Source organism: Malaclemys terrapin, chromosome 10 (assembly GCF_027887155.1).
Source record: "Malaclemys terrapin pileata isolate rMalTer1 chromosome 10, rMalTer1.hap1, whole genome shotgun sequence".
Taxonomy (NCBI): domain Eukaryota; kingdom Metazoa; phylum Chordata; order Testudines; family Emydidae; genus Malaclemys; species Malaclemys terrapin.
Window position 1 is genome coordinate 30,610,450 of NC_071514.1, and position 25,980 is coordinate 30,636,429.

The 25,980-nt window shown below is 43.2% G+C and overlaps 1 protein-coding gene across 5 annotated transcripts in view; it reads left to right on the forward strand.

Moving 5' to 3' along the window:
• Positions 1 to 25,980, forward strand: part of FAN1 (FANCD2 and FANCI associated nuclease 1) — a 45,148-nt gene that overhangs the window by 13,214 nt on the left and 5,954 nt on the right. For 4 of the 5 annotated variants that reach the window (XM_054042134.1, XM_054042137.1, XM_054042136.1 and 1 more), the window contains 9 exons: positions 4,145 to 4,285; positions 4,850 to 5,045; positions 12,816 to 13,049; positions 13,678 to 13,809; positions 15,005 to 15,113; positions 16,157 to 16,276; positions 22,552 to 22,716; positions 24,037 to 24,205; positions 25,801 to 25,904. In XM_054042134.1, the coding sequence (XP_053898109.1) occupies positions 4,145 to 4,285; positions 4,850 to 5,045; positions 12,816 to 13,049; positions 13,678 to 13,809; positions 15,005 to 15,113; positions 16,157 to 16,276; positions 22,552 to 22,716; positions 24,037 to 24,205; positions 25,801 to 25,904 (1,370 nt within the window). Of the gene's footprint in view, positions 1 to 4,144; positions 4,286 to 4,849; positions 5,046 to 12,815; positions 13,050 to 13,677; positions 13,810 to 15,004; positions 15,114 to 16,156; positions 16,277 to 22,551; positions 22,717 to 24,036; positions 24,206 to 25,800; positions 25,918 to 25,980 lie in introns of all 5 variants that reach the window. The other variant, XM_054042138.1, reaches the window with a different exon arrangement.

Here is a 25,980-nt window from a genome sequence, read left to right on the forward strand (position 1 = left end):
CTAAATGCTCATCATTAAGCAGTTTTCTGTAGCGTTGTTAGCTTTGCTAAATGTTGAGCAGCTGAAAACCTGTGAGTTGTTCTTGAGTTCTAAAATAATATAGCAGCAGTTAATGTAAAGGTGCGTTGCCAAACTCTGTAGGCTTAAAACATGTCCTACTTTGTTTGGAGAATCTTGGCAAGGAATGTTTTCTGTATTTTACTTAACATTTAAAAAAAATCTATCTCTCTATTGGAAAAATTAAAATACCATTTTGGTAACACTCCTTAATGAGCTACATGAGCTCCTCATTCTAGTCTGCAGCCAAATTACATGTGCCAGTCCTGGAGTAACACATGTGCCTATAGACCTCACTGGGTACTAATGCACAGTCAGAAAACTAACAAAGCAGATATGATTGCCATTTATGCTTCATTAAAAATGCAGTGGAAATAATCACAATGTAATCACTTTCCTCAGGCTTTTTGCATCTTTTCCCAATCTTTCACTTAAAGCAAGATTGTTAGTTTTAGCTGAACATCTGAAACTGCTTTTCATGTGAGTGAAGCCATCTTATTAACAATAGCAACAACAACAAAAAGCCTACCCCCAAGGTTATGTGCTGCAGGTTATGTAAGGCTTGAGTAGAAGTATTAGCACCGGACCTTTTATTCTGCTGTCTGCCTTTCAAATGTCTTTGAGATAAAGCCATCTTTCCACTATAGTTACTGAATTTCAGGCTTAGGTTTGTCATTTTCCATGGGGGGTAAGGGTAGGATGCTGTTGTGCAAGTCAGCATTCTCGCTCTCTCTGTCTCTGATTTGCGAAGAATCAAAGACACTTCAAAGAAACTGTATTACCACTGGGGAAGTGACAACTTGGGCCTTTGAATATATTTCTCCCAGTGGAATGATCCATCTAATTTATTGAAAGAGAGATCAGACAAAAAATGTCTGGAGGAGAGAAGTAACTTTACAGTCAAAAGAAAAGTTTAATAAGCATGTATAAGTCAGCTGCCATTTTCTAATTACATCAGAACTAATAGTGTTTAAATTAATATGTCTGCTTTTATTATTGATCAGTTATAGTTGAGCAGGAACCGACAGTGGTAAACAAGTTAGTAGCTCATCAAGAGTCAGAGCACTACGTGCATGCAGAAGGATGCTGAAAGTAAACACATTTTAAATCCACCAACCAGACAACCTTCTATTAATGAGGTTTTCTTAAAATCCAAATTAAATTATGGGCGATGTTTTTGTGTAATTTTTGCATATCTTTCATCTTAGTGAGAAATAAATTAATTTCCTGTTCTGATGTTCCTATATAATCACACTGCTGCACTGTTAGATTCTACCAACACATATGAGTAACTTTACATGTGCGAGTAGTTCTAATGTGGGACTGCTTGTATGAAGAGTTACTTACCCTTTTAGTAAGTGTTTGTTAGCATCAAGTTCTAAAAATGTAAGATCCTTGGAGCAGGGACCTGGTCCTATGTTTGCAAAACACCTTGTACACCTACGGCATATAAATGGATAGTCATTGATCGTATTTCCTTTTGTTTGAGTCTTTCACATAGCAACAGAGGAGAGAACTTTTGTTAAATAGGAAAATTTTATCGTAAAACGAGAAAAAATGTCACAGTGCAAGCAATACCTGAAGCTACTTCTGTTTTTTTAAATGATTAGATTTCAAATTGATTATATCTTTCAAGGGCAGGTTAATGCCAGCATTATGTGGTTTACCTTTCATTCTTCAATATCTGTAGACCAGTGTTTCCCAAACTTGGGACGCCGCTTGTGTAGGGAAAGCCCCTGGTGGGCCGGGCCGGTTTGTTCGCTTGTCGCGTCCGCAGGTCTGGCCGATCGTGATTCCCACTGGCTACGGTTCGCTGCTCCAGGCCAGTCGGAGCGGCAGGAAGCGGCGTGGGCCGAGGGATGTACTGGCCGCCACTTCCAGCAGCTCCCATTGGCCTGGAGCAGCGAACCGCGGCCAGTGGGAGTCGCGATCGGCCGGACTGCGGACACGGCAGGTAAACAAACGGGCCCGGCCCACCAGGGGCTTTCCCTACACAAGCAGCGTCCCAAGTTTGGGAAACACTGCTGTAGACAATAAGGAGCTATTTGGATAAATGTGATTTTTTTTTCCCTATTTTTCAGCTAAAGCAAAGATCCAAATGCAAAATGTCATAGCTAGAGATGTCAGATGGATTTATGACGCTTCTTGGAAGACTTTTGTTCTGTGCAAGAGTAAACGGATTGAAATAAGATGTATTTTTACTGGTGACAGATCTGGCTCTGATATTTTTTGTGCTGAAAGAAAAGCAAACCGTATTTGCTTTGACCAGCCATCTGAAAATTTGAAATATAAGAATTGTTTCTCAGTAGGAATAAATTGTAAACCTACTTGAAGATACATTACAAAATTTTTCAAGTGTGTATGGAACTTGCACATTAAGCCAAAAATAGGATATTCCTTCTGTAAAGTCTGATCCAAAAAACCTATTGAAGTGAATAGGAATGTTTCCGTTGACTTCATTGGGTTTTGGCTAAGACTATAGTGCTAATCCTATACACTAGCATCATCTTGGTTAAAAAAGTGATTAGAAAACTAGATCAGGCTTGGACAGCCAGAATGAGGCACAGTATAGCCAGAAGTGTGGTTCTACTCTGAAGTGTCTGTAAAATGGCACATTCTTACTCAAAAGACTTAGTCCAGGGGTAGGCAACCTTTGGCACACGTGCCGAAGGTGACACACAAGCTGATTTTCAGTGGCACTCCCGCTGCCCGGGTCCTGGCCACTGGTCTGGGGGGGTTCTGCATTTTAATTTAATTTTAAATGAAGCTTCTTAAACATTTTAAAAACCTTATTTACTTTACATACAACAATAGTTTAGTTATATATTATAGACTTATAGAAAGAGACCTTCTAAAAACGTTAAAATGTATTACTGGCACGCGAAACCTTAAATTAGAGTGAATAAATGAAGACTCGGCACACCACTTCTGAAAGGTTGCTGACCCCTGACTTAGTTCCTGGGTGTATTTGGAGTCATCTCCGTTTAAGTTAGTGGCGGTGGTGCAGGTGATGCCCTGAGTTAACTCTGAGGGAAAAACTTGTCTCTAAAACAATACTCTATTCTTGTTAGTTGCCCCAGGGTCTGAGTATGTGCAAGGTTTGGTTAATTTCCAGCATCAATTAAATTCTATTTACCCTTGTGCCACACAATCAAAGATAGTCTCATCTGTATAATCCCGTTTAAACCATTGGGATTTCATGAGTCCAACTGAGGGCATAATTCGCTTGCAAAAGAGCTGCACAGGTGTAATTGACATAATTTGGCCTCTAAAATGCTGGTGTTGATACATAAGAAGGAAAGAAACAAGTTTGACTTTCTGATTCCAGGTAGAATTTAGCAGAGTTAGCAGTTAAAAATATCTTTTTACTGATCTGATCAGATTAGAATCATTGAGTTGCTAACATATGACCTTAAAATGGCCTCTTTTCAGAGCAAAATTGCAATTTAAGTTGAGATCTATTAAATATGTATGGCTTAATCAGTGTCTGTGTTTGGCAAAAATAAGGACCTGAAGACCCCATTCAGAGGCAGATCAGATAGTGCTGTGACTGTGGTATAAATACATCAATCTGCAACTACTGATCAGCAAAAAATCAAAAATATACATATTGTTGCCAAAGCACAAAGGTACATTGAAAATCCTCTGTGTACTTCTTTTCTTCAGAACAAGAGACTGTCATTCAGTCTAACATTACTTAATCAGTTTTGCTCGTTTGAAGAGAGAGAATGTAAGCATCTGGGCTATTTAAGTTTGAATAGTGAAGTTGCCATTAAATTTTTTTTTTTTTTTTTTTGCCAAAATCATTGTGAGGTTAGCACTGCATGTGCACAATATATTTTTAACAATCATTCCATCAGTTTTGCAAGCCCATATACAAAGCTCTGTGCTTGGCATGTTATTTCAAAGGCTAAAATCCGATATTTTTACAAGTTGATTCAGTAAAGTATCTTAAAGCTGCCTGTCTTCTTTTAATAGACAAGATGTATCAGAATGATATTTTTGTAGGTATATGTATATAATGCGATTTTTTTTTTTACGCTTTAATTATTTTTTTTCTCTTTCCCCATTTAAATACAAACTACAGCTGGTGGACAGAAGTTATATGTAAGACTTTTTCAACGCAAGCTGAATTGGATAAAAATTAACAAAATAGAATATGCAGAGATCAGTGCAGATTTGTTGCCAGTAATTGGAGAATTGGTTGAAGCAGGCTTTCTGCAAACAGGTATGGGAAATGACTGCATGTTGTTAGAATTAAATTCCCTTTTCTTGCTGCTGCTGCCAGTCTGTGTCTTGGGGTGGCCAATTAAGGGAGTCAAGTTGAGGACTATTAGTTGAGCAATTCAGGCAGATTGGCAGCTTGCTCCATTAAGTTAATAGGTTTGCGCCACAGCTCAAAGAGCCGAGATCAGTTGAAGAGGGAGAGATCGGCAAGGTTTTTTTTGGGACGGAACAGACTAGATTTCAGTCATTAGGACGAGAAGATAAAAATTAATTTGTTTGCCTGGACTGTCAGTTTGATTCAGATTTAACTGAACCAGATTTCTGTACGCTCGTGTTTTGTTTTGAAATTGCCATGGAATTTTCCTGATTGTTAAGCTTCTGTTAATTATTAATCTTCATAATAAATTAAGTACATTTCAAACTATATTTGGAAAGTTAGTTTAAGTTACTAGTCCATAGATATTTCATATGTGAGTAGGACTTTCTACTATCCAGAAACTCTCTGTACTTTAAAGTATCATATGTAATATTGTGAATGCATAAGTATTTTTCTTTGTACCTGCAGAATCTGAATTACAAGACCTTTCTGAGGGTCTGGACTTGCTTTCTGCTCCTGAGCTAAAAACATTAGCGAAAACCTTTCACCTGAAAAACCCAAATGGTCAGAAACAGCAGCTGGTGGAGGACTTTCTCAGACTGTCAAAACAACGTTCAATCTTCAGCAGGGATCAGGCTGGTATTGGGGCAGTGATTTTGAAAAGGTACCATTTGGGCTTTTTATGTAAAATCTAGTAGTTAATTCTGTAGGTGAATATAAATTATTTTTGAGAAGACCATGAGTTTTAGATGCATTTTGGAAATGAAAAACATTTTTTATGCATTGTGAATTAAAGCATAAAGAAATGTAGTAGCTAACATCTGAAAAGCATTAAGGTTTTAGTCATAATTTTATTAACAGTGCTGTAACATGGGTCAAATACAAAATTAAAAGGGCAACCAGAGAAAGGTATTTAGTGCTTCAACCTTTTTCTTGAGCTTGGATGGATGTGCTTTAGTTTTGACAAAACCTCAATCTCTTGAGTTTTGCATTTCAAAGGACAAAGCCATAGTATGGAGTATTTCCAAGTTTCCCCAGGTCACTTATGACATTATTTTAGCTTAATTTGTTTTCCCTTTGTAAATAATTCTTGCTGTGTTTGTGGGACTACGTGAAAGTAATAAAATAAGGCTTCTGCAAACTGTGGCTCAGCAGCACAAGTCTGAATACGTTTACTGGGCCTAATCCTTCTCCTCTTACTGCTGGAACTGCATCAGTGAGATTCCTTGTGTAAGGAAAATACAGTGTGGTCGGTTATAAGAGTATGTTGTTAGCCATCCACTAGCATTGCCCCAAATATGTATTGGAGCAAGCAGCAAAAAACAGCCCCCCCAAGTTGTCTAAAATATGGTGAGATGCATGAAGCAAAACATAGTGCAGAATACAGGTAGATGCACAAAATCAACAAATGCTGAGTCTGGGGGAGGGACTTTTCCTGGACCCTGCTTATAAATGATAAGGCCAGAGTCACCTGTTTTCATTTGCTGGTCTGGCTAGAGTGGGGGTGGGTGGGTGGTGAGTAGTAACCACTTTCCTTAAGATGACAGGCCTTGTGGCTTGGGGTGGGGTAGTAGTAGCTTTTTTTGGCAGTCTTAAGAAAGAAGATGCCAGGGAAGACCACCTGCTTACTCCAGCCGATTGCCACTCAGGCCACCTGCCCTGAAACTGTTCTCTGTCACTAGTCATCCATTATCGCGTCCCTTTCTTTTGTTTTCTTCCCCCTTGTCCCCACCTCCATGTCTCTCCTTTCCCTGAGTTTGGATCATTTTTGAGAGTAAAACCTTTGGGATGGGAGTAGCAACTCTGATTTGGCTCCCTTTATCCAACCTTTCAGGGGTTAGTTTCAGTTTTAAGGTTTTGGTCTGGTCCCATCTCTACCTTTGCTACTACGCAAGGTGAAGATGGTCAGTAGAGAGATGGAGGAGGTTATATTGTGGAATGTCACTGTGTAAGATTTCCCATGCTGATGACATTCTTCAGTCCTGTTCCCAGAGATCCTTGCTCCTCTGGCAGAAGCAGAAGTCTGTTTTAAATTTTGTGCTTTGGACAGATGTTCACATCAAAATAGTGTAATGTCCGTCCCACCAATAAAGTTCCTTTCACGTTACCTAAACAGCCCTTGGTATTTGTGATGGTTCTTGGGGTGCCCAGGACTGTGAGTCACCTTGGTACACCCTGTCTTTAGTGAGAGGGGGACTTGCTACTGCTTAACTAGGTTTCAGCTCCCTGATGCCATCAACCTGTTAATCTCCTCTGGGCTATGCCAGGCTTTACTTTGCCTAGCAGGTTAACAATAGGTGCACTCCAGTCCCCAAACCCCTTTGAAGAGTTCCCCTGTAGTGTCCTGCCCTTAACCACAGAACATTCACAGAAATGCAAAGTCTGCTGTTTCCAGAGAAACAATATACACACCAGGCTGAATGATTCAACTCAGGATCAGCTCCTTGTATAATACCAGAGCACTGGAATATATTTATAGTGAAAATAATGATAAGCTTATCAAAGATTTGAGATTTAAAAAAAAGTGAGTACAGATAATGGAAAGAAAAGGATTACATATAAAAGAAAATCATAACACGATTTCTAGACACTAAACAGGATAATCACCTGTCTAAAGAAGTTATCATACTTATCTTTTGCAGTGTTTCAACCAAGCCTAGTTGAGATCCTGTTTTCATGAATGTAGCTATATAGAAGCAGATTCAATCATTGTTGGCACTTTACAATATGACATTTGCTGTTCCCCTTCCTGTTAAATATATTTTAATGGTAGCAAAGAATAGCTAGCGTTTGGCTTGAGCAACATTTCACTACATTTAGCCTGGAGAATAGATGAAAGTGCCATGACCCGAGGTATGGCACTTCATGTCAGTTAAAACATTGGCTACTGCGACTGATTTTGCTAATAAAATAGCTTTGTCTTCAGGAGCTGCAGTTGTTTGTCAAGTGTAACCCAGTTTTAAAATACTGCCGTTTGAAAATATTTCCCTCCCATGAGATTTCAGTTTCACTCTTTGATATTAGTTATTTGAACTATGTTATAATTTTGAGGAGAGAACTTTCTTGGTTGACATTTGCATACTTACTTGATTTAGGAATATGGAATCCAATAAGTACAAAGAGAGGCTAAAAAAATTACTTGTATTATCAACTGAAATATTCTCAGTGATTTGGATATGCTGGTCCTATTTTACTTTAAAGAAATGTCTTAACACCTTACATTAAATCCCAATATAATGGAATGTAATAAAACCGAGGAAGAATTTATTGCCCTCAGTACACAGTTTGCTGTTCTACTGCTGTGTCTGGTTAGGCTGTATCTTGCAATGTTTCTAGTCTACCTAATGTGAATATCAGTTGTTGTATGATTTTTTTTTTTAAAGCTTTCAAGTAATTTAAGATCAACATTTTGTCTTAAAATTTGTCAAATATTATTTGAAAATTTCACTAGATCCTTATTACCTGTCATTTTCATCTTTTTAAATTCACCATTGTTGATGAGAACTTAAAATAATACCACCCAAAACCACACAAAATAGACAGACAGTACTTTGTCCGATCCTAGTAATTTTACTGTGATTCTCCAGAGCTAACAAACAAAAAGAGCGCATCAACCTGTCCTCTGCTCTCTACACTGAACACCAATTGACTGGCCAAGTAATGTTGCATTGAGTTCAAGATCTGAGTCCTTCTCTTCAAGGTGCTTAATGATGTAGGCTCAGGATACCACTAAGGGCATGGCTACACTTGCAGTTGTAGAGTGCCGGGAGTTAAACCAGCCTTTGGAGACCACAGCAGTGAAAGCGCTGCCAAGGGTTTACACTCTCAGCTGGAAGTGCACTGGTGTGGCCACATTAGCAGCTCTTGCAAAGCCACAAAGAGCAGTGCATTGTGATAGCTATCCCAGCATGCAAATGGCTGCAACATGCTTTTGAAATGCAGGGGGTGGGGTGGAGTGTGTATGTGGAGAGAGAGAGAGTGGGTTTTTGGGGGGCTGAGAGCATGTCAGCATGCTGTCTTGTAAGTTCAGACAGCAACAGACCTCCCCCCCGCCCCTCTCTCTCTCTCACTCAAAGCAAGCAGCATTCCTCAGTAATGGTTCCTTTGTCTCGGAGCAAATAAGCAGCCAGCTGTCAGAAACGGAGCTTTGAAAGGGCATATCCGCATTCCTACAGTGACTTCAAAACAATGACAAGAGTGGCCACTTGACTTAAGGGGATTATGGGACGTTTCCGGAGGTCAGTCAGAACGTAGTAATGCAACACCTCGTTCACAGTGGCGCTGCGGCGCTCCAGCAGGGACGCAGCAAACGTTATTCTACTCGCCGAAGTGGAGTACCAGCAGCACTGTAGCGGAGTCAGAGCGCTCTACGTGCCTTGCCAGTGTGGACAGGTAGTGAGCTAGTGCACCTGAGGCTCCTTTATTGCGCTGTAATTTGCAAGTGTAGCCAAGCCTTGGTATAAGGACCTGGGTCAACGACCCCACTATTCTGGCACAATGAAATTATCTGCCTCAAGGGCATAAAATTTGTCTCTGGAGGAGGCATCGTTGTCTTGGGGGCTGGTCCAAAACTGTGGATGAACACCTGCAGGATCAGAGAACCACCTCAAATGTCATCACTTTCTGTTTTTTTGGACTACCTTCACTAATATAAACACACAGCACAGCTTTAATAAAAGTGTATTTAGAACATGCAATCTTCCTCCTAAGAATATCATGTAATAGATTCTAGTCGTGTTGCTTAATGCGGTACTGCAGGCGGTTTGCTTATAATAGTGATGATATCAGAAACTGAACAGAATGAATTGAGAAGCACAAATTAACCAACAGTTATTAACAAATGTATTAATTGACTCTAACAAGGTCTAGAGATTAAGAGCAGGGGACTAGTGATTGGGAGACCTTGAATCTGTTCCCAGCTCTGCCATAGACTTAATATGGGAGCTGAGGTAAATTGCTTTACTTCGGAGCCCTGATTTCTCATCTGACAAGACATATGGTCCTAGTACCTAAGAAAATGGGTGAAGCAGAGCTGTGAGAATATGAATCTTCAGCAATGTAGTTGGAAGTCAAAAAGATGAAGCTATCAACGCCAAGTTGCAAAATGGCCATATTAGGGCTGTAGTAACTTGATTTTGCCAAATTTAAGGGGCCAACCTCTGAAAGGCCTCCTGGTGAAGAAAAAAAATCCTGTAAGGCAACCCTGCCTAAGGTAGAATTACTTCAGTGACGAGGAAGTCACCATGGGAAGGGGTTACTTCTTTGTAGTGGATATTACCAGTATATCACAAGATCCAATGTTCGCTTGGTCTCAAAAAACATGGGGTGGGGTGGGCAGAATCTACACTGGCCAAACAATAAAGGGCAAAGATAGGCCCTGATAGTGCAAACATTTATGCATGTGAGCAGTGCCATTGAACTCAATAGAACTGCTTATGTGATTGGCAGGACTGAGCCTGTGTTCAGAAATGGTATTTTGAAGCTTGCAAGAGGTAATCACGAACAAGGCGGGGGAGTGTAAAAATATAACAATAAAATTACTAAAATAAGAACTTGAAAGAATCTTTAAGAGTTGCACTGCAATAAATTTTTGGAAACCTTCAGGAGTAACGAATTGTGGAAACAGCATTGTTATTGTGTAATTGTGGCTGATAGCTAAAGAAATTCTGTTACAGTAACACTTGTGAGCTGGGTAGGATCTGTTAGCATCTATTTTAAAAGAATCCGTATATAAATTTATTTTCAACAAGTTTATTTGTGCCTTCTAGACTTGCTCTCATTACTGGGAAAATCTATAGAATCTCTTTCCGGAAGCCTTGAATCCTGAGAGACCGACACCTTTAAATAAAGACAGGAAATGCTCTAGATTTTTGTTGTCGTCTTGCTGTTTCCATTATAGTTTCCAGTATTTACATGTGTCTGTGCCTTCCTTTTTCTTGATTTTCATATTATTAAGAGAGAAGGCTAAAGCTTCTATATTGTTGGGGGATGGTTTTTCCCCTTAAATTTCCTTACTTCTAAAATACCCCTTGTAATTCCCTCCTCCTCTTCTCTCTCTCCCTATGCCCCTTTTAACATGTTAAGTGATATAGTAGGTCTTTGTCCTTTGTATGCTTTTCTTGTCTAAATATTTTTTGGGTGCTAGGTGTAAAACTATTGAAGTAAGTGGCAGTTTATGACATAGGTTTGATCCTGCAGGTGAGTAGTCCTATTGAATTCACACGTCTCATGTAAAGGCTTCAGGATTTTGCCTCTGGCACAGACCTGTACTAGAATGTTGCTTACTACAAAAGACTCCTAACCTTACTTTAGTCGTACATGAAACTGCTACCGTTAAGTTCCATGGATCTGTCTTAAAGCACTTTTTCTTGCATGTACATTACTGTACAAGTTTACTCACCTAAGATTGGACTGTCACCACCATTTATACTTCCCCTTTGATTCAGTATGAGATCTTTTTTACTTCTCCACAGGACCGGAGTGCAGATTTAAAATAATAGCACCTTTAGGATTATGGAGTAACTACCATTTCCATAATTGTTTAAATACTCACATACAGGGAAGAATATGATGGTCTAGCATAGGGGTCGGCAACCTCTGGCACGCGGCTTGCCAGGGTAAGCACCCTGGCAGGCCAGGCCAGTTTGTTTACCTGCCACATCGGCAGGTTTGGGCGATTGCAGCTCCCACTGGCTGCGGTTTGCTGTCCCAGGCCAATGGGGGCGGCAGGAAGCTGCGGCCAGCACATCCCTTGCCCGCACCACTTCCCGCAGCCCCCATTGGCCTGAGACAGTGAACTGCGGGCAGTGGGAGCCGCAATCGGCCGAACCTGCCGACACGGCAGGTAAACAAAGTGGCCTGGCCCGCCAGGGTGCTTACCCTGGCGAGCCGCATGCCAGAGGTTGCCGACCCCTGGTCTAGCAGATAGATATGTATTTAGACAATTGTTTAAATTTTTTTTATTTGGATTTTTCATCTGTAAACTGTATTCAAGAGTGTATGCAGCAAGTACCATTGTATTGAAAAGAAAAATCAGTGAAATTCACAGTAATGGCCAGGCTTCCATCCTTTGACTACCTTTTGTATATGTAGAATATACAAGATCGTATACTGTTCAAGGTCCTGTAATCGAAGAATTATCTACTACAGCAGGGATGGGGAACCTTTTTTCTATCAGGGGCCATTGACCCACAGGGATGGGGCAGGGGGTTAGGATGCGGGAGGGGGGGTGAGGGCTGCGGGTGTGGGCTCCAGGGTGGGGCTGGGGATGAGGGGTTTGGGATGCAGGAAGGGGCTCAGGGCTGAGGGTTGGGGTGCAGGAGGAGGTTCGGGATGCGGGCTCCGGGAGGGGATTCCGACCTGGTGGTAGGGGTTCCGGGTGTGGGCTCTGCCTGGGCGGCGCTTACCTCAGGTGGCTCCCAGTCGGTGGTGCAGCGGGGCTAAGGCAGGTTCCCTGCCTGCCCTGGCTCCACGCCGCTCCCGGAAGCGGCTGGCGTGTCTGGCCCCTAGGCGGAGGGGCCAGTGGGCTCTGTGCGCTGCCCGCAGGCACTGCCCCTGCAGCTCCCATTGGTCACAGTTCCTGGCCAATGGGAGCTGCGGAGCTCGTGCTGGGGGTGGGGGCAGCGCGTGGAGCTTCCCTGATCGTCCCTGCTCCTAGGGGCCGCTAGGACATGCCGGTCGTCTCTGGGAACTGCGTGGAGCCGACCAGATTTTTAATGGCCTGGCAACCCTGCCTTCAGCCCCGAGGGGGGACGCCGAGGCTTGGGGCTTCCAGCCTGCAGCACGGAGACTTGTCACAGGCTGGATGAAATGAAGCAGCAGCGGGCTGGATTTGGCCTGCCCCAGCACTATATTTCAGCAAAAATCGCACATTATTGTGGGGACTGCATTTTAAATTTGATGCTGAATTTCCAGATTCTTGTCCGCTTCAATGAAAACCTGTAATGAGGGTTTAAATATAAAATTTGAACGTAGGTTCAATAATGATAATAATAATGCTTTGCACTTCTTCTTCTAAATCTTCCATATGAAAATCTCAAAGCATTTGGTAAACGTTAATGAATTAAGTCTTGCAAATCCTCAGAGAAGTGAAAGGATGTAGTTTCAAAAATGGCCTCTGATTTTCAGTGCCTTCCATTTTGAGTGTTCCACTTTAGGATCTGATTTTTGTTGACTTGTCCAAAGTTACACAGCAAGTCGTTTCCAGAGAGATAATCTTACTTTTTGTAGAGTATATATGTAGTCAAGTTATTCCACTTCACTTACTGAAATGTTATATTTGCTATGTATTAAGTACCTATATCTGGCTTTTCATTAGAGACCACTTATACTATGTAGTTTCTCAAGCTCCTTCATACTGTAGGGAAAATCAAGCTGTATAATAATTGGTTTGGAAGCAAATTACATCTGGATAAACATTTTGCTTGGCTTCTAGGGCTAAGGACCTTTCTGGGAAGTCTGTCAGGGTCTGTAAAGGCCCCCGAGCAGTATTTTCTCGAGTTTTACTGCTGTTCTCACTCACCGATTCAGTGGAGGATGAGGAAGCAGCTAGTGGTGGCCAAGGCCAGCTTTCCACCTTGCTTATGGTAAACATGGGTCGTACGGTGTTTCCCAGTTACACAGTAAATAGGAAAACAGCAATCTTCCAGGACAGAGAAGATCTCATCAGGTAGGAGGAACTTTGGCTAGCTGGAAACTGATTTATGGAGACAGCATGTGAAATGCAGCAATGACAGCCATGTGTTTATTTCTAGATAAGCACTATTATTGCCTATACCATGTCATCTTATCTGTGCTATTGCCATAAATTGTAGGGCAAATAGAAGACCAGAGGAAAACACACAACAGTATATTTGTGGTTCGTTAATATAGAGTCTACTAAGAACCCTCCCAAAATTTGTAATGCTTAGTAACCTTACATTCTAAACCAGAGTAGCTTACCTCATTGCTTCATGGTCATCTACTGATGAAAGCTGCACATTAAATTGCAATGCCTGCTGTTGGAATGAATTCCTAGAGCAATGAGAAGATGATACAAGTGTTTTATACTAGAGAAAACATTTCAAACGTAATGCACCCTGACGTATACTCCATTCACTTCAGAATACTCCAAAAATCAAGTTGGCCTTGAGGGTTTTTTGTTTTGTTTTTGTTTTTTTTTAAATGCCTTGGGAGATGAGGGTGGGAGGGAAATCAGATAACATTGTATAAAGGGAATGAGTTATTTTTAACTGTAAACTCTCTTTGCACCTGGTATTTATTTTTGTATTTGTGGTTTGGGTGTTTTTGTTTGTTAGATATGCAACAGCTGCTCATTTGTCAAATGATGTAGCCACTGCAATGGCTAATGGGAACTGGACAGAAGCTAAATATCTCTATATGTGTGCAAAAGAAACCTGGCATGAACTGAAAAATCATCCTTCTTTGAGGTACTAAAGCAGAAATGCACGTTGAAATTCACATGCAACTAGCAGATACATGATCTCATTTTTGATGCAGCTCCTATTGAAGGAGGCTTGTATTCTTGTGTGCTAACTGGAGCCTGTTGAATTCAGCAGTTTCACTGTTCTTAAAAGCTTTGAACTTCTTGCTTTATTTGTTTAGCTTTTAAATGGTTTAAATTGGAGAGACTTTTTATATAAAAGTGCAGAGTGAATTGGTAGACAAAGATAAAGCACTGAAACAGCTCTGTATCCTACGTGCCAAAATAAAGGAGAACAAGAATCTATTTTTCACTTGCCTGTTTGTGTTTATGGCTGCTAGGCAAACAGCAATCAGCAGAATTTAAAATTCACAAAGAACAAAGTAATGTTGTAAAGGTTATGGGAAAACATATTGGTTATTCATCTGCTGAAATTTCCAAGTTGGTGTTATTCAGGAAGCATTACTAAAGATCTGAGAACTGAACGTACATGTATTGTTGTTCAAGTGTCCTTCATCAGGTTTCATTTTAATTATTTGTCTGCTAGCTTGATGATACCTTGAAAACCATAGCCCTGTGTTTGCCATCATGTTCATTCTCATGGCAACTAACTTAACCTCATATTCATGGAGGGTCGTTTGGGGGCTTGATCTTTCTCCTGTTGAAGATAGTGGTAAAACTTCTCTTCAGTGAGACTAATATCATGCCCTTGAATAGTATATGCCATCAAAAAAAAGATGGCTAATATCTGTAAGTTACGTAAATTTGTTCGAGCAGGAAAGGCTATTTCAGCCAGTGGCCTTTTGTCCAGCTGTTTTGTCTGCTAGCTGATTGTCTGTCTTGGTAGAGAATACCTGTAAGTAAAAATCAAAAACAATAAATAAATAAATAAGATGACTTTTAACTTTTAACTGACCTATGATATGTGAATCTTTAGTTTCACTGGTTGTTGAACCAAAGGACATGGCTGCCAAAATATTAATATTAAACCATTGCGCCAGCCACCTTAATTCTGTCACTTGTGAACTTTGGAGTGGCAGACTTTGCAACCTTGATGTTCTTTTTACTGCATTTTTGTATATACTTAATGTTGTTTTGTTTTTATAAGCGCTCAACTATTTGTGTGCTTTGTAAAAAAGAGTCTGAATGATTTGATAGTCATTCCTATTTAAATGATCTCTGATGCTTTCTTTTTTTTAAAGATGCCATAGAGACTTACCTGAGTATCTGCGACATTTTACGGTTGGGTGGATGTATACAAGAATCCTCTCTCGAGGGGTTGAAATACTGCAGAGACTTCATATGTATGAGGTAAAGCAGTGGTGCAAGGCAGTGGTTCATTTTTAATTGCTAATATTTCTGTAATGAAATTACTATCGCTGGCTCTCGGATAGAAAATCCTTACATTTTCCTTGGGTGGCAGTCTTAGTACATTATATTATAGTGTCAGACCTCATTGATGGTACAGTTCACAGGAATATTGTAGAAGGGTTTGACATTGCAATAGTCAATGAAATTTTTATCTGTTGTGTAGCTTTAGAGATGATAGGATCTGGTGCAGCTTTGCTTAAAGGTAACCTGTGAAGAGAAAAACAGTGCGCCATTTTTCTTCCTGCACGAGGATCTATAAGGAAGGCCTGGAAGAGTTTTTTCAACATTTTTTTTTTTCCCCCCCACTTTTTTTTCTTGCATAACAACATTGGGTTTTGACTTCCCTGTTGTAGCTGGAAGACTCTGTGGAAGGCTGTGGAAGATCCACTTGGGGATTATTATATGGCAGGAGTCTAACACTGAGGGATTGTTATTTATACTGTTTAAAGATATCTTCTTTTCATTGGATTTTGTTAACACCTTGTAAAGCAAAACTCTTGGATGGGGTGACGGGGGGAGAAGCTGACTCTGAAATGCTCTGTCTCTTCAGTTGAGCACTAAGAATCTTCAGCTTAAGAGGTCCCTGCCAGGGAACACAACTTTATAATATAAGAAAGAAAAACACCAAGGAAACCACTTTAACCAAAAAACAAGCAAGCAATTTTCAGGCCTTCTTTGTATATCATAATGAAACAAAAAGGGGAAAATGCATTTTCCTCTTTGCAATTGACCTGTAAGTCTAAATGACTCTCTATCTGTTCGTAGGAGCTGTTATAGAAAGGGATGTTAAAGGGTAAAAAGGACTTGAGCTGAGAATTGCTGAGAGTTAAAGTGGCCAGTGTGGGGGAGGAGGGAAGACACTTGGAAGGGTAATACTACTGTGTTACTACAGCACTATGGGCAACGTAGCTGGCTTAATTGTATAATGATACTTCAGCTTGCTTTCCTGTGTCATCTAATAGAAGAGTTTTGCATTGCTGTAGGAGGCTGTGGAAGAACTGCAGTATCTTTTGTCTCAGGAAGTGTATTGTACAGACAGCAGAGGACGATGGTGGGATCGACTGGCTCTGAATTTACACCAGCACTTGAAACGCAATGAGCAGGTATCCCCTATCTGCATGCTCTACACTGGAGAACAATACTAGCTAGGTGTTAAAAACACTGCTTGTATTTTATATGCGCAGGAGTGCTGGGAAGGCACTGTAAAAGGCTTAGGCTTGGTCTACACAACATACTTCTGTATAACTACGTTCCTCAGTGTGGAAAATCCAAATCCCTGAGCGGCGTAGTTATACCAACCTTAACCTCCCATGTAGACGATGCTGTTGGCGGGAGAGCAGAGGTGGAGTTATTAAGGTGTTGGGAGAGATCTCTCCCGTCGGCTTAGATGTCCTCACCAGATGCGCTACAGTGGCACAGCTGCATTGGTGCTGATGAGCTGATGTAAATTTTTAGTCTAGACCTGCCATCAGCGATTGGTATGGATTTGTTCCCAAGGGTAGTTAATAGGCTTCTCTTGTGAAGTAGGACTTGTCTTTGGGTATGTCCACACTTCAGCATAAGAACAGGCTCAAGCCTAACCCCCCTGGCATCTGCACTGCAATTGTGCTAACCCAGGTTCCAGGACCTTGGAGGGTCTGAGCTCGGGTTAAGCTGGTACCCAGAGTCTGAGTCCTATTGCTTTGCAGGGTAGACGCAGCCCCGCTTGACTCGGGCCTGGGAGTCAGCCAGAAGTATCCCACAATTTCATGGGACTGCTTCCTTAATCCTCGCTATCCTAACAATCAGCAGTCCACTCAACTGAAAAAGGAAGCCCCCTCCCTTCCCTTGGCAAATGATAGCAGCTCAGGTCAGTGTTAACCCATTCTCTTCTGATCACCAATCTGCAAGCACATTATCAGAGAGACTCTTGGGTTTGCAGTGGAGAGTGAACCGATCAAACCTTTTGCAAAGCCTGCTGCTTCCTAGTGTGTAAGGTGGGCAATAAAGTTTTTCCCACAGTACACCATGGTCCTAGGGCTAGAGCGGCGAAATTTGGGGCGGGGGCACTAGGGACTGGAATATGGTTGTTTTGATTCATGTCTGCATGCTTCCGTGTTGACTCCAGAGCCCTAGGTTCAAGCACAGGTTAGAAGTGTCTTAATATAGGGTTAAAATACATGGGTCAGCTGACTCAAGTCCCACTAACTCTGGGCTTACATTGCAGTGCAGACATACCATTTGAGACTTGGTGAGGGATGAACAGATTCATATTTGGTCAGCATTGTTTTTCTATCACTGTGGAGAATTCCTCCGAGCTCAGGGATTGTATGTAGTTGCCAGTCAAGTGCCTGCTCAGCCAGTCTGCTTCATGGGCCACAGAGAGGCAGGGAGAGCTTTTGCAGAGGAGGGGTCTCACTCTGGATCCTCCACAGTGTTTGGGGGTATTCCTGTTAAAATCCCTGCTCACATGCTGAGGAGAGGCAGCTGGAAAGGAGGCCTCTTTAGCTCCTCAGGCAAGGAGCTATGGCGGGAGCTGTTAGATAGACTGTTCCTGATGGGAAGCAGGGGTAGCTTTTGCCCTCAGGGCAGGCTTGGGTGCCTTATTTCCTTTCCCTGTAAGTCTGCCAGGCCACTTATCCATTTGCTTTCACTCGCTGAAGGAATTGTGGCTTTTTGGACAGGTTGTGGGAGATAAGTGCCATCATGCCAGTCTGCCTTGTAGATGGACCATGGGCTGCCAAGAAGCATGGCAGAGTCCTGAGGTGCCAGAAGAAGCAATCTCACAAACTGAATGAACACTGGTGTGTTGCCTAGTGTGCTGTACCACAATAGGGCCTGCATTGGACAACCCAGAGAATAGTGGGCTCATTGCTCTGAACGCATAGTAGAAATGGTATGAGAAGAGTGTGATCAATAGATAGTAAACTTACTATTACCTGGAAAATGGCACACCAAAGGGTTAAATTCAGCAAAGCCCAGAGAGAACTGGCCTCATTACTTGCTGCTCCGTGAGGGGCAGAACTTCTGGCAAGTGGAAGCCGGGGTAACCCAGTATGGCTCTTTAGCTATATCTACACTATCCAGCAGCTGGGAATGTGCCTCCCAACCCAGGGAGACAGATTGCTGCTAGCTTGGCTTGAGCTGGAGCACTAAAAATAGCAGTGTAGCTGTTGTGGCACTGGCTGAGGTTCAGGCTAGCTCCCTGAGCTTGGACCCACCTGATCCCCTGGGCCTGAGCACGGTTGGCCTACGAGTCTCCGCTGATGCCACAATCTCCACACAACACTCCCAGCTGCAGTGTAGACATACCCTCTGTGCCCTCCTAGTGGCTAGACTATGTACAGAGGTTTGACTTTGCTATCACCTTTGAGCTAATTGACCTGGTCCGTTAGCTCAAGTAGTAGAGACTCCTACTTTCAGATCTAGGGGTCCCAGATTCACTCCCCACAAACAGCTCTTCCAGGGGCAACATTGCCCATGCCTTAGCCCTAGAGTTCCCATTCCACAACTCTGAACTGCACCCAAAATCCATGCAGAGAAAGCACAACCCATCAGTCTCCGATTGAGTGAGAAGTTAGGATCCAGAATAAGGCATTGTAAAGGACATGTGGTGGGCCATGTTTATCCCTGCTGTGTGGAACTCTGGAGCCTGTATTGGAAGTACATCGGGGATGGATTTGTTCCACTTTTGCCTGACATCCTTGCCCCCTCCATGGAATGAGTTTATAAAAGCAAATTAATTGTGCAGTGGGTAAACTTGCCATTTTCTAGCTGCCTGATACAATCAGGCTTTCAGAGACACTGTGTCCATGGAGACCAGTCCTTGGATTTCTAAGTGATTAGTTGGCAGGTGGCCAAGGGAGAGAAATGTAACAGCTTGGGAATGGCATAGCATGTTTGGATGTAATGATTATGTAAGGCCTTACAGAGTTCTCAGGCACTTCTAGGCAGACATTTGCAGCAGACTGGTGGAACCAGTGGCACCAATTTGCAGGTCTGGGTCTGCCTTTGACCTCCACCCACTTTCAGTAAGCAGGTGCTGCTATTGGTGCATGAGACATCGCTGTGGTAAAGCAGCCAGCAGCAGAAGTCTGTGTGCTCCAAATTTTGTAGCTCAGCACCCTAAGGCTATGTCCACACTTATGCTGGGGTGTAGAATACATACACTGCACTCTCTCTCCCCCCACCCCCACCAACAATATACATAGAGTGTAGATGGTGAGGCACTGCTTTGGCGAGTAAAGACACACCATAACCTTAAGGTATATACCCTACATGGCTCTCTCTACGCCTAAACAGCGCCTTCTCGTCTACACTGTTTTTAGCGGTGTAGTGTCCTGCTGCCTCCCCACTGATAGAAGTGGGAAAGGCTCTGACAAGGGGAGGCAGTGGAGAGAGGATTTGCAGCTCCCTGCTGACAGCCTTTCCCTGATACACATTTTTGCTGATGTGTATAGCTACACACTGCAGCATGGATGCAGCCTGCTGTTCACTGTAGCATGTAGCTACACATACCCTACATGCTGCCACCAGTGTAGACAAAGTCTGAGTTGCCCTTCTCCTATCCCATCTGCACCAGCCCACTCAGAGCTGGTGTAGAGTCTCTCCCCCTGGTTTGCAGGTGGAGCTGAGACTCTGGCTGCAGCTGCCTGACAACTGATCTGTTGTTGTTTGTGTTATAGTTGCTCCTACAAGTCCTAACTTTCATCAGTGCCCAATTATGCTAGGCACTATATATACATATAGTCTCTGCCCTGAATAGTTTACAGTTTAAATAATATAAGACAAATAGAAGGTGGGAGAAATGATGCATTATTGTTCCCATTTTACAGATGAGAACTGAATGAGGCTTAGAAGTATGAAGTACCTTGCCAACGGTCACACAGAAAGTCTGTGGCAGAGCCAAGTTCTCCCAAGTCTCAATTTAGTGCCTTAACCCTCAGACCGCCTTTCTATTCGTAAGACTGAAGTAGTGCAGAGGGCCAGGGCAGGATTAACTTTTTGTGGGCCTGGTGCCGAACATATTTGTGGGCACCCATGGGGCAAGGTGCAGGGTGGCGGGACGGTCAGTCTCCAGAGTGAAGGGCGGGCTGCAGGAGGGCACTGTTTACAAACCTGCAGCTGCCAGACGCCCACTGGTCTGCCCAGCCCTGTGCTACCAGCATGCCCCTTCCCCTTGAGGGAGGGCTCACACCACACCGCCCCCCTGCCTAGTGCCACACCCTTATGCCCAGCGCCCCCTGGCCCAGAGACCTCCGCCACAGATGTCTATGCCCCCACCCCTCCCAGAGACCTCCCCCGCTGGACTCCCACCACAACTGCACAGCACCCTGCACACCACATCACTCACCCAATGCCCCCTGCCCATAGACCTCCCCACTGCCCACCACCTTCCTCAGAGTCCCACCATCACAGCTGCACAGCACCCCATATTCCTGAGGGGATTCTGCACCAAAAAATTAAAGAATTCCATGCACAATATTTTAAAATTCTGCAAAATGTATTGGTCTATAAATAAATATGGAGGCTCCAACATAGCAGTGGGGAGCACAGGCCACTGGTTGCATGGAGGTGGGAGATTACCCTGCAGCCTCCCCCCACCCCACCCCAGGACAAGGACTCAGCAGTGAGGTTGCACCCGACCCTGACACAGTGCAAGGGCCAGGCCTGCCCCAAAAACACTCTGGGGCCCTGCTCCCCTGTGCCAGGCGCACCAGGTTTGGGTGAGCAGGCTCAGCCTGGCATCAGGGCCAAGTGCCGAGGGACTTAGTGTGGGGGGATCCAGGTGTGGGTAAGAGAGTTCTCTGTGGTGCAATTTGGGGGTGGGTGGCTCAGTGGGAGATCTGGATGCACAGGAGCTCATTATGGGGTTCTAGGTGCAGGGGCAATGGGATTCTGCAGGGGATCCAGGTGAAGGTGTTTGGGGCTCAGTGGGGAGGGTGTCTGGGGGGGCTCATCGGGGTGGTACAGATGCGGGGGAGGTGGGGCTCCTCTTGTCAACAGGGGAGCCCCAGCTTCTGCCAAGGGGATGCCGCATGCTGGGCTCCAGCTTCCCCCCTGCCCCCGCTTCTCCCATCCCCTTCTCTTCCCCATCCCATGCCCCTTCCCCACCGCTCCATCTCCTCTCCAGGCTTGGGAGCAAAAGGGAACCGCCCCCCAGCACGAGGTGGCAGAGCAGGTTGGGGCCGGGTTGCTCCATTTCCTGCTCTCCAGTGATTGCAGGGTGGACTTGACCCCGTACTCATGGGGTGGTGGGAAGTGGAGTGACCCAGCCCCAGCCTGCTCTGCTCCGCTCCCTTGGCTCCCGGGAGGGGGAGGGGGGAACCACCCCCCAGCACTCACCAGCGACACGACACAGCTGGAAGCCGTGCGGAGCGGAACGGGCTGGGGCCAGGTCGTTTCACGTCCCACCACCTGGTGAGTGCAGGGCGCGCCCGACCCCTGCTGCAGTCCCCCAGGACGTGTAGCTCAGGGGAGGAGGTTTGGGGGGGGAGGAGCGGGGGCGGGGCTGGGGTGGACCAGGGATGGGAAGAGGTGGGGTGGAGCAGGGGCAGGGGCAGCTTTCCTGGCTGGCTCAGTTGTCCGGGGGAAGGGGTTGGCCGGGGCCTCTTGTGACTCTGTGCCTGGCGCCATGGTAAACCTGGTACTGCAGAGGGCCTATGCTGGGCTCAGTTTTACCCTCCATATATTTGCATCAAGAGCTAGCATACCTGTTCTTGAATTAAACTGCTGTTAAAGTAGCTGGGTACCCTTGTTGAAAATTTGTCCCCGATTTAACTGGCTGCTACTACCAGAGAGCAATGCTAGGAATCAAGATTTATATGCATTAAATCCTGTGTGTTCAGTGGCACCCTCCTCTTCATTCCTGCATGCCACTTACTCTGAATGGATTACTTTGATCCTCTCCAGGTCTTTGTTTGCTTAACTGGTACATTTAAGTGCATTGCAGTGGTTTAGGGTGATGGGGGAAAGCATGGCCACATTTTCTGTTGGTCAAAAGTATGTGGCATGAGCATTTTTAGTTTAGTTTTTGAATCAAGTATCAGACACTTTAAATATTTCATTTGAATCGCATCCATTTACGGAATAGAAGTTATCATTTCCAAGTAGTCTTTGGGGAAGATTTTAGTTTTGGGTTTGGTGTAAATGGGGAGTAACTCTAGTGCTACTGGGATCAGAATCTGAAACTGTCTTCTGCTATTTCACTGGTGCAAAATATCACTTAAAAGGAGTTTCTTCAGTATAAGAGTAAGAAAAAAAATAGATTCCCCTTTAACACCATTCTTTATTCTCTGTTGCTTTCCTTCTTGGTGCTCTTTAAATCAGATTAAGGCTCAGTAGAAATAGACTCACATATTCTTCCCAGGTCATTACCTGAGATCTTCTTGGTTCCTAGGCTATTGAGTGCATTAGAAAAGGGCTGTCAGATCCATTAGTGCGCACAGGCCATCGACTCTCTCTCTACCAGCGTGCACTGCGATTGAAAGACTCACCAAGCTGCAAGAAGTTCAGGAGCCTCTTTCAGGAGCTGCCTGTCATAACTGTGGAAGATGTTACACATGTGAGTAAAGTGTTACTGGTTCCTGAGAACCTACCAATTCCAGCAGTCCTTTCCTTCTGACTGGGATGGTAATCCTGGAAACTGGGTGCCTTGGTGTATGCTTCCCTGCATTTGTATTATATATTCTGTAACACAATGGGCCCAACTCTCAACTGGTGTAAATCAGCAGAGCTCCACTGATTTCAATGAAGCTGTGTTGATTTATACTAGCTGTAGATCTGACCCAGCTCACCAGTAAAGCTATAAAATGTTGCTGTCTGTGCCCAGAAGTCAGAAGTTTCCTGGGCTCTTTCCAGGCTGTGCTTCTGACTTACTGAATGACTTTTAATCTCGCTGGGTCTCAGTTTTCCAAGTGTAATGTGGGTAGATATTACCACCTCATTGGGGGTTTGTTAGCCCTCTTTGAAGGGCTTGTGAGAATGCAGGACTGGTAGAATCAGGTTTTTGATCAATTGGAGGTGGGAACTTCCACATTCGAATGGATATTATTGTGCTTCATTCTCCCCTGCCCTGTGTAGTCATTTACACCTGTGCACAGTGGATGCAAAGCACACCAAACCATAGTGGTAGGACATCACACCTATTGTACACAGGTGTAAATCAATATCCAGTGGTCAAGGATCAGTCCCATGGTGTGTTAATATTTGGGGGAGGGATAGCTCAGTGGTTTGAGCATTGGCCTGAGCATCTCCAGGGTTGTGAGTTCAATCCTTGAGGGGGCCATTTGGGGAACTGGGGTAAATATCTGTCTGGGGATTGGTCCTGCTTTGAGCAGGGGGTTGGACTAGATGACCTCTCTGAGGTCCCTTCCAACCCTGATATTCTATGATTCTATGATCTTTGGGAAATTTTGCCAAAAAGGTGAGCAGGAATTTACTTCTTGATTAACTTCATAGTTAAATGCTTTTTGTGTGTGTGCAGCCTGCTAGATATTAGGGGTGAAATCCTGGCCCTGTTGAAATTAGTGGAAGGTTTGTCATTGACTTCACTTGGGTCAGGAGTCTACCCTATCCTGACTCCTAACATTCCCTTCAACCCAGAAGCTGTGCTAGTGTGGTTCCTTTATGAACATTTGCAATTTGAGTCTCATTTGTCATCCAAAAATTAACTCGATTAGCAAATGGCTGTCAAGAAAATGGCAGCTTAAACTCTGAATTCTTTATTTTTAGCTGATCAATAATTCAATGTTTTTTGAAAGTTGGTTTCTCTTTGTAAAAACAGTGCTAGGGAGCTTTGTATCCCTTAGGAGAGGTAGAGATACTTAAATAAGGCTATTCACCTTTAATGTTGGACATTAACTAGCTGTTTTTATGTATTCAGGCTACAATCAAAGGAAAGATGTGTCCTCAAACAGGGGTGGGAAAATCTGTGTTTCTAGTGGAGGACATTGATGATCAAGAGGAAGGAGAAGACTTCACTCTGTCCACAATCATGTGTTCAGTTGAGGAGCTGGCATTAACACATTACAGACAGAATGGCTTTGATCAGGGTAATTAACAATTCTCTTATACCAATGCAATAATGTTAAGGAATGGACTATCCGCTACAAAGAGAGAGTCTTTTAACCCAGTTTTAGCAGTTAATGCTCCCATTGTTTGAAAGTCAGTGAAAAGTTGCTGATTTTTTTTTCCTTCCTAAAAGTAGCTGGAAATTGTACGTAAGAGCCTTTCTCCTGTACTTTGATTCCTTTTCTCCTCCACATCCCAGTTGCAGTTTTGAAATGGAAAAAAATATATTCCTTTATCTTTCTAGATCTCCAAGTGCATTAGAAGTTTCTCATCTTGTCTTTCAAGATCAATAGGCTTTTACTTAAAATAGTTTAATTCACACATGTGTAGGAGTTTGGGATTCCAAAAGCTGTAACTGTAAGTGGCTGAGTGCCAGCAGGAGCAAGAGTGCCACTGAGGAAATTGTATAGAAAAGGATTTTATAGACATCCCATTGTGATTATCTAGACTAGATGATCATCTCCCCCTAGTCTTCTGGCATTTCAGAGTCACTGCAATTAGCAGTAGACATACATACTTCTGTTATAGCAAGAGCATCAGCAACTGCTTTAGTTAAGGTCACATAACAGATTCCTTTATTTTGTTTTCAGTTGCTCATAATTTTGTGAAATTTACCATAATCCCCACAGTTTCAGAGGGATTAGAGTACTAGTAATCTTTTTCTTGTTTTATCTGTATCTTGGCAGTAAAAATCTGAGTGTAGTAGAACAGAGTAGGCAGCCATTAAAAATATCATGTCTCAAGGGAGAACCAAGATGCTACGCTTTGCAACAACTCTCGTCATAGCCAGAGATCCAGCCAATGCAGTGGGGAACCAAGTGAAGCATCTGTTGGACCAGTGAATCAGTGAGGAAGTTATAGAGAATGGTGGCGCAGCAAGTGACATCATGCATGCTACATGGTGTGTTAGTGAGTGTTGCCAGATTCTCTTCTACTGCCTTGCAGAAAGATAGTGTGTGCTGCCAGCCATGAAACTGAAATTCCTTTGAATCCCCTTTAAAGTGGAATGGAGCAGCCAACCTTCGCTGTAGCTTGTTTTGGGTAATAGACGAGATTCTTAAGGCTTTGAAATGTCCAAAATATAGTTATTTGGTAACCTTCAAAAGGGTCTTGCTTTGATTTAACTCTTTTAGTCAAGTGTATTGGCATTAAACAAAGAGCCTTAGCAAATTGTGAAAGTGATATCAATGCCATTAAAATGTGTTTTACTACATTTTGTGTAGTGTTAGTATCTGATCATGGGGTGTATGTGTAATCCTGAACATGATACTTTGCTTTGCTGAACATTTTAATCTGTTTCAGAGTAGCAGCCGTGTTAGTCTGTATCCGCAAAAAGAAGAACAGGAGTACTTGTGGCACCTTAGAGACTAACAAATTTATTAGAGCATAAGCTTTCGTGGACTGTCCATGAAAGCTTATGCTCTAATAAATTTGTTAGTCTCTAAAGTGCCACAAGTACTCCTGTTCTTCATTTTAATCTGTATTTCAGGTGAGGTTGCTTTAACTACTCAGGCACATTTCAATCTCTATCTTTGTTTCCATGGCTGGAAATCTGAATGTGATTTTTGTCCTTCAGGGATTCATGGAGAAGGGTCCACGTTTAGTACACTCTATAGCCTTTTAATGTGGGACATTATTTTCATGGATGGCATACCAGATGTTTTCAGAAATTCTTATCAGGTATTTGTGAAAGGTATTTTTTTCTATCCAAAGATTTGTTTAAAAAATAGATAATTATGATAAACATCTATTACAG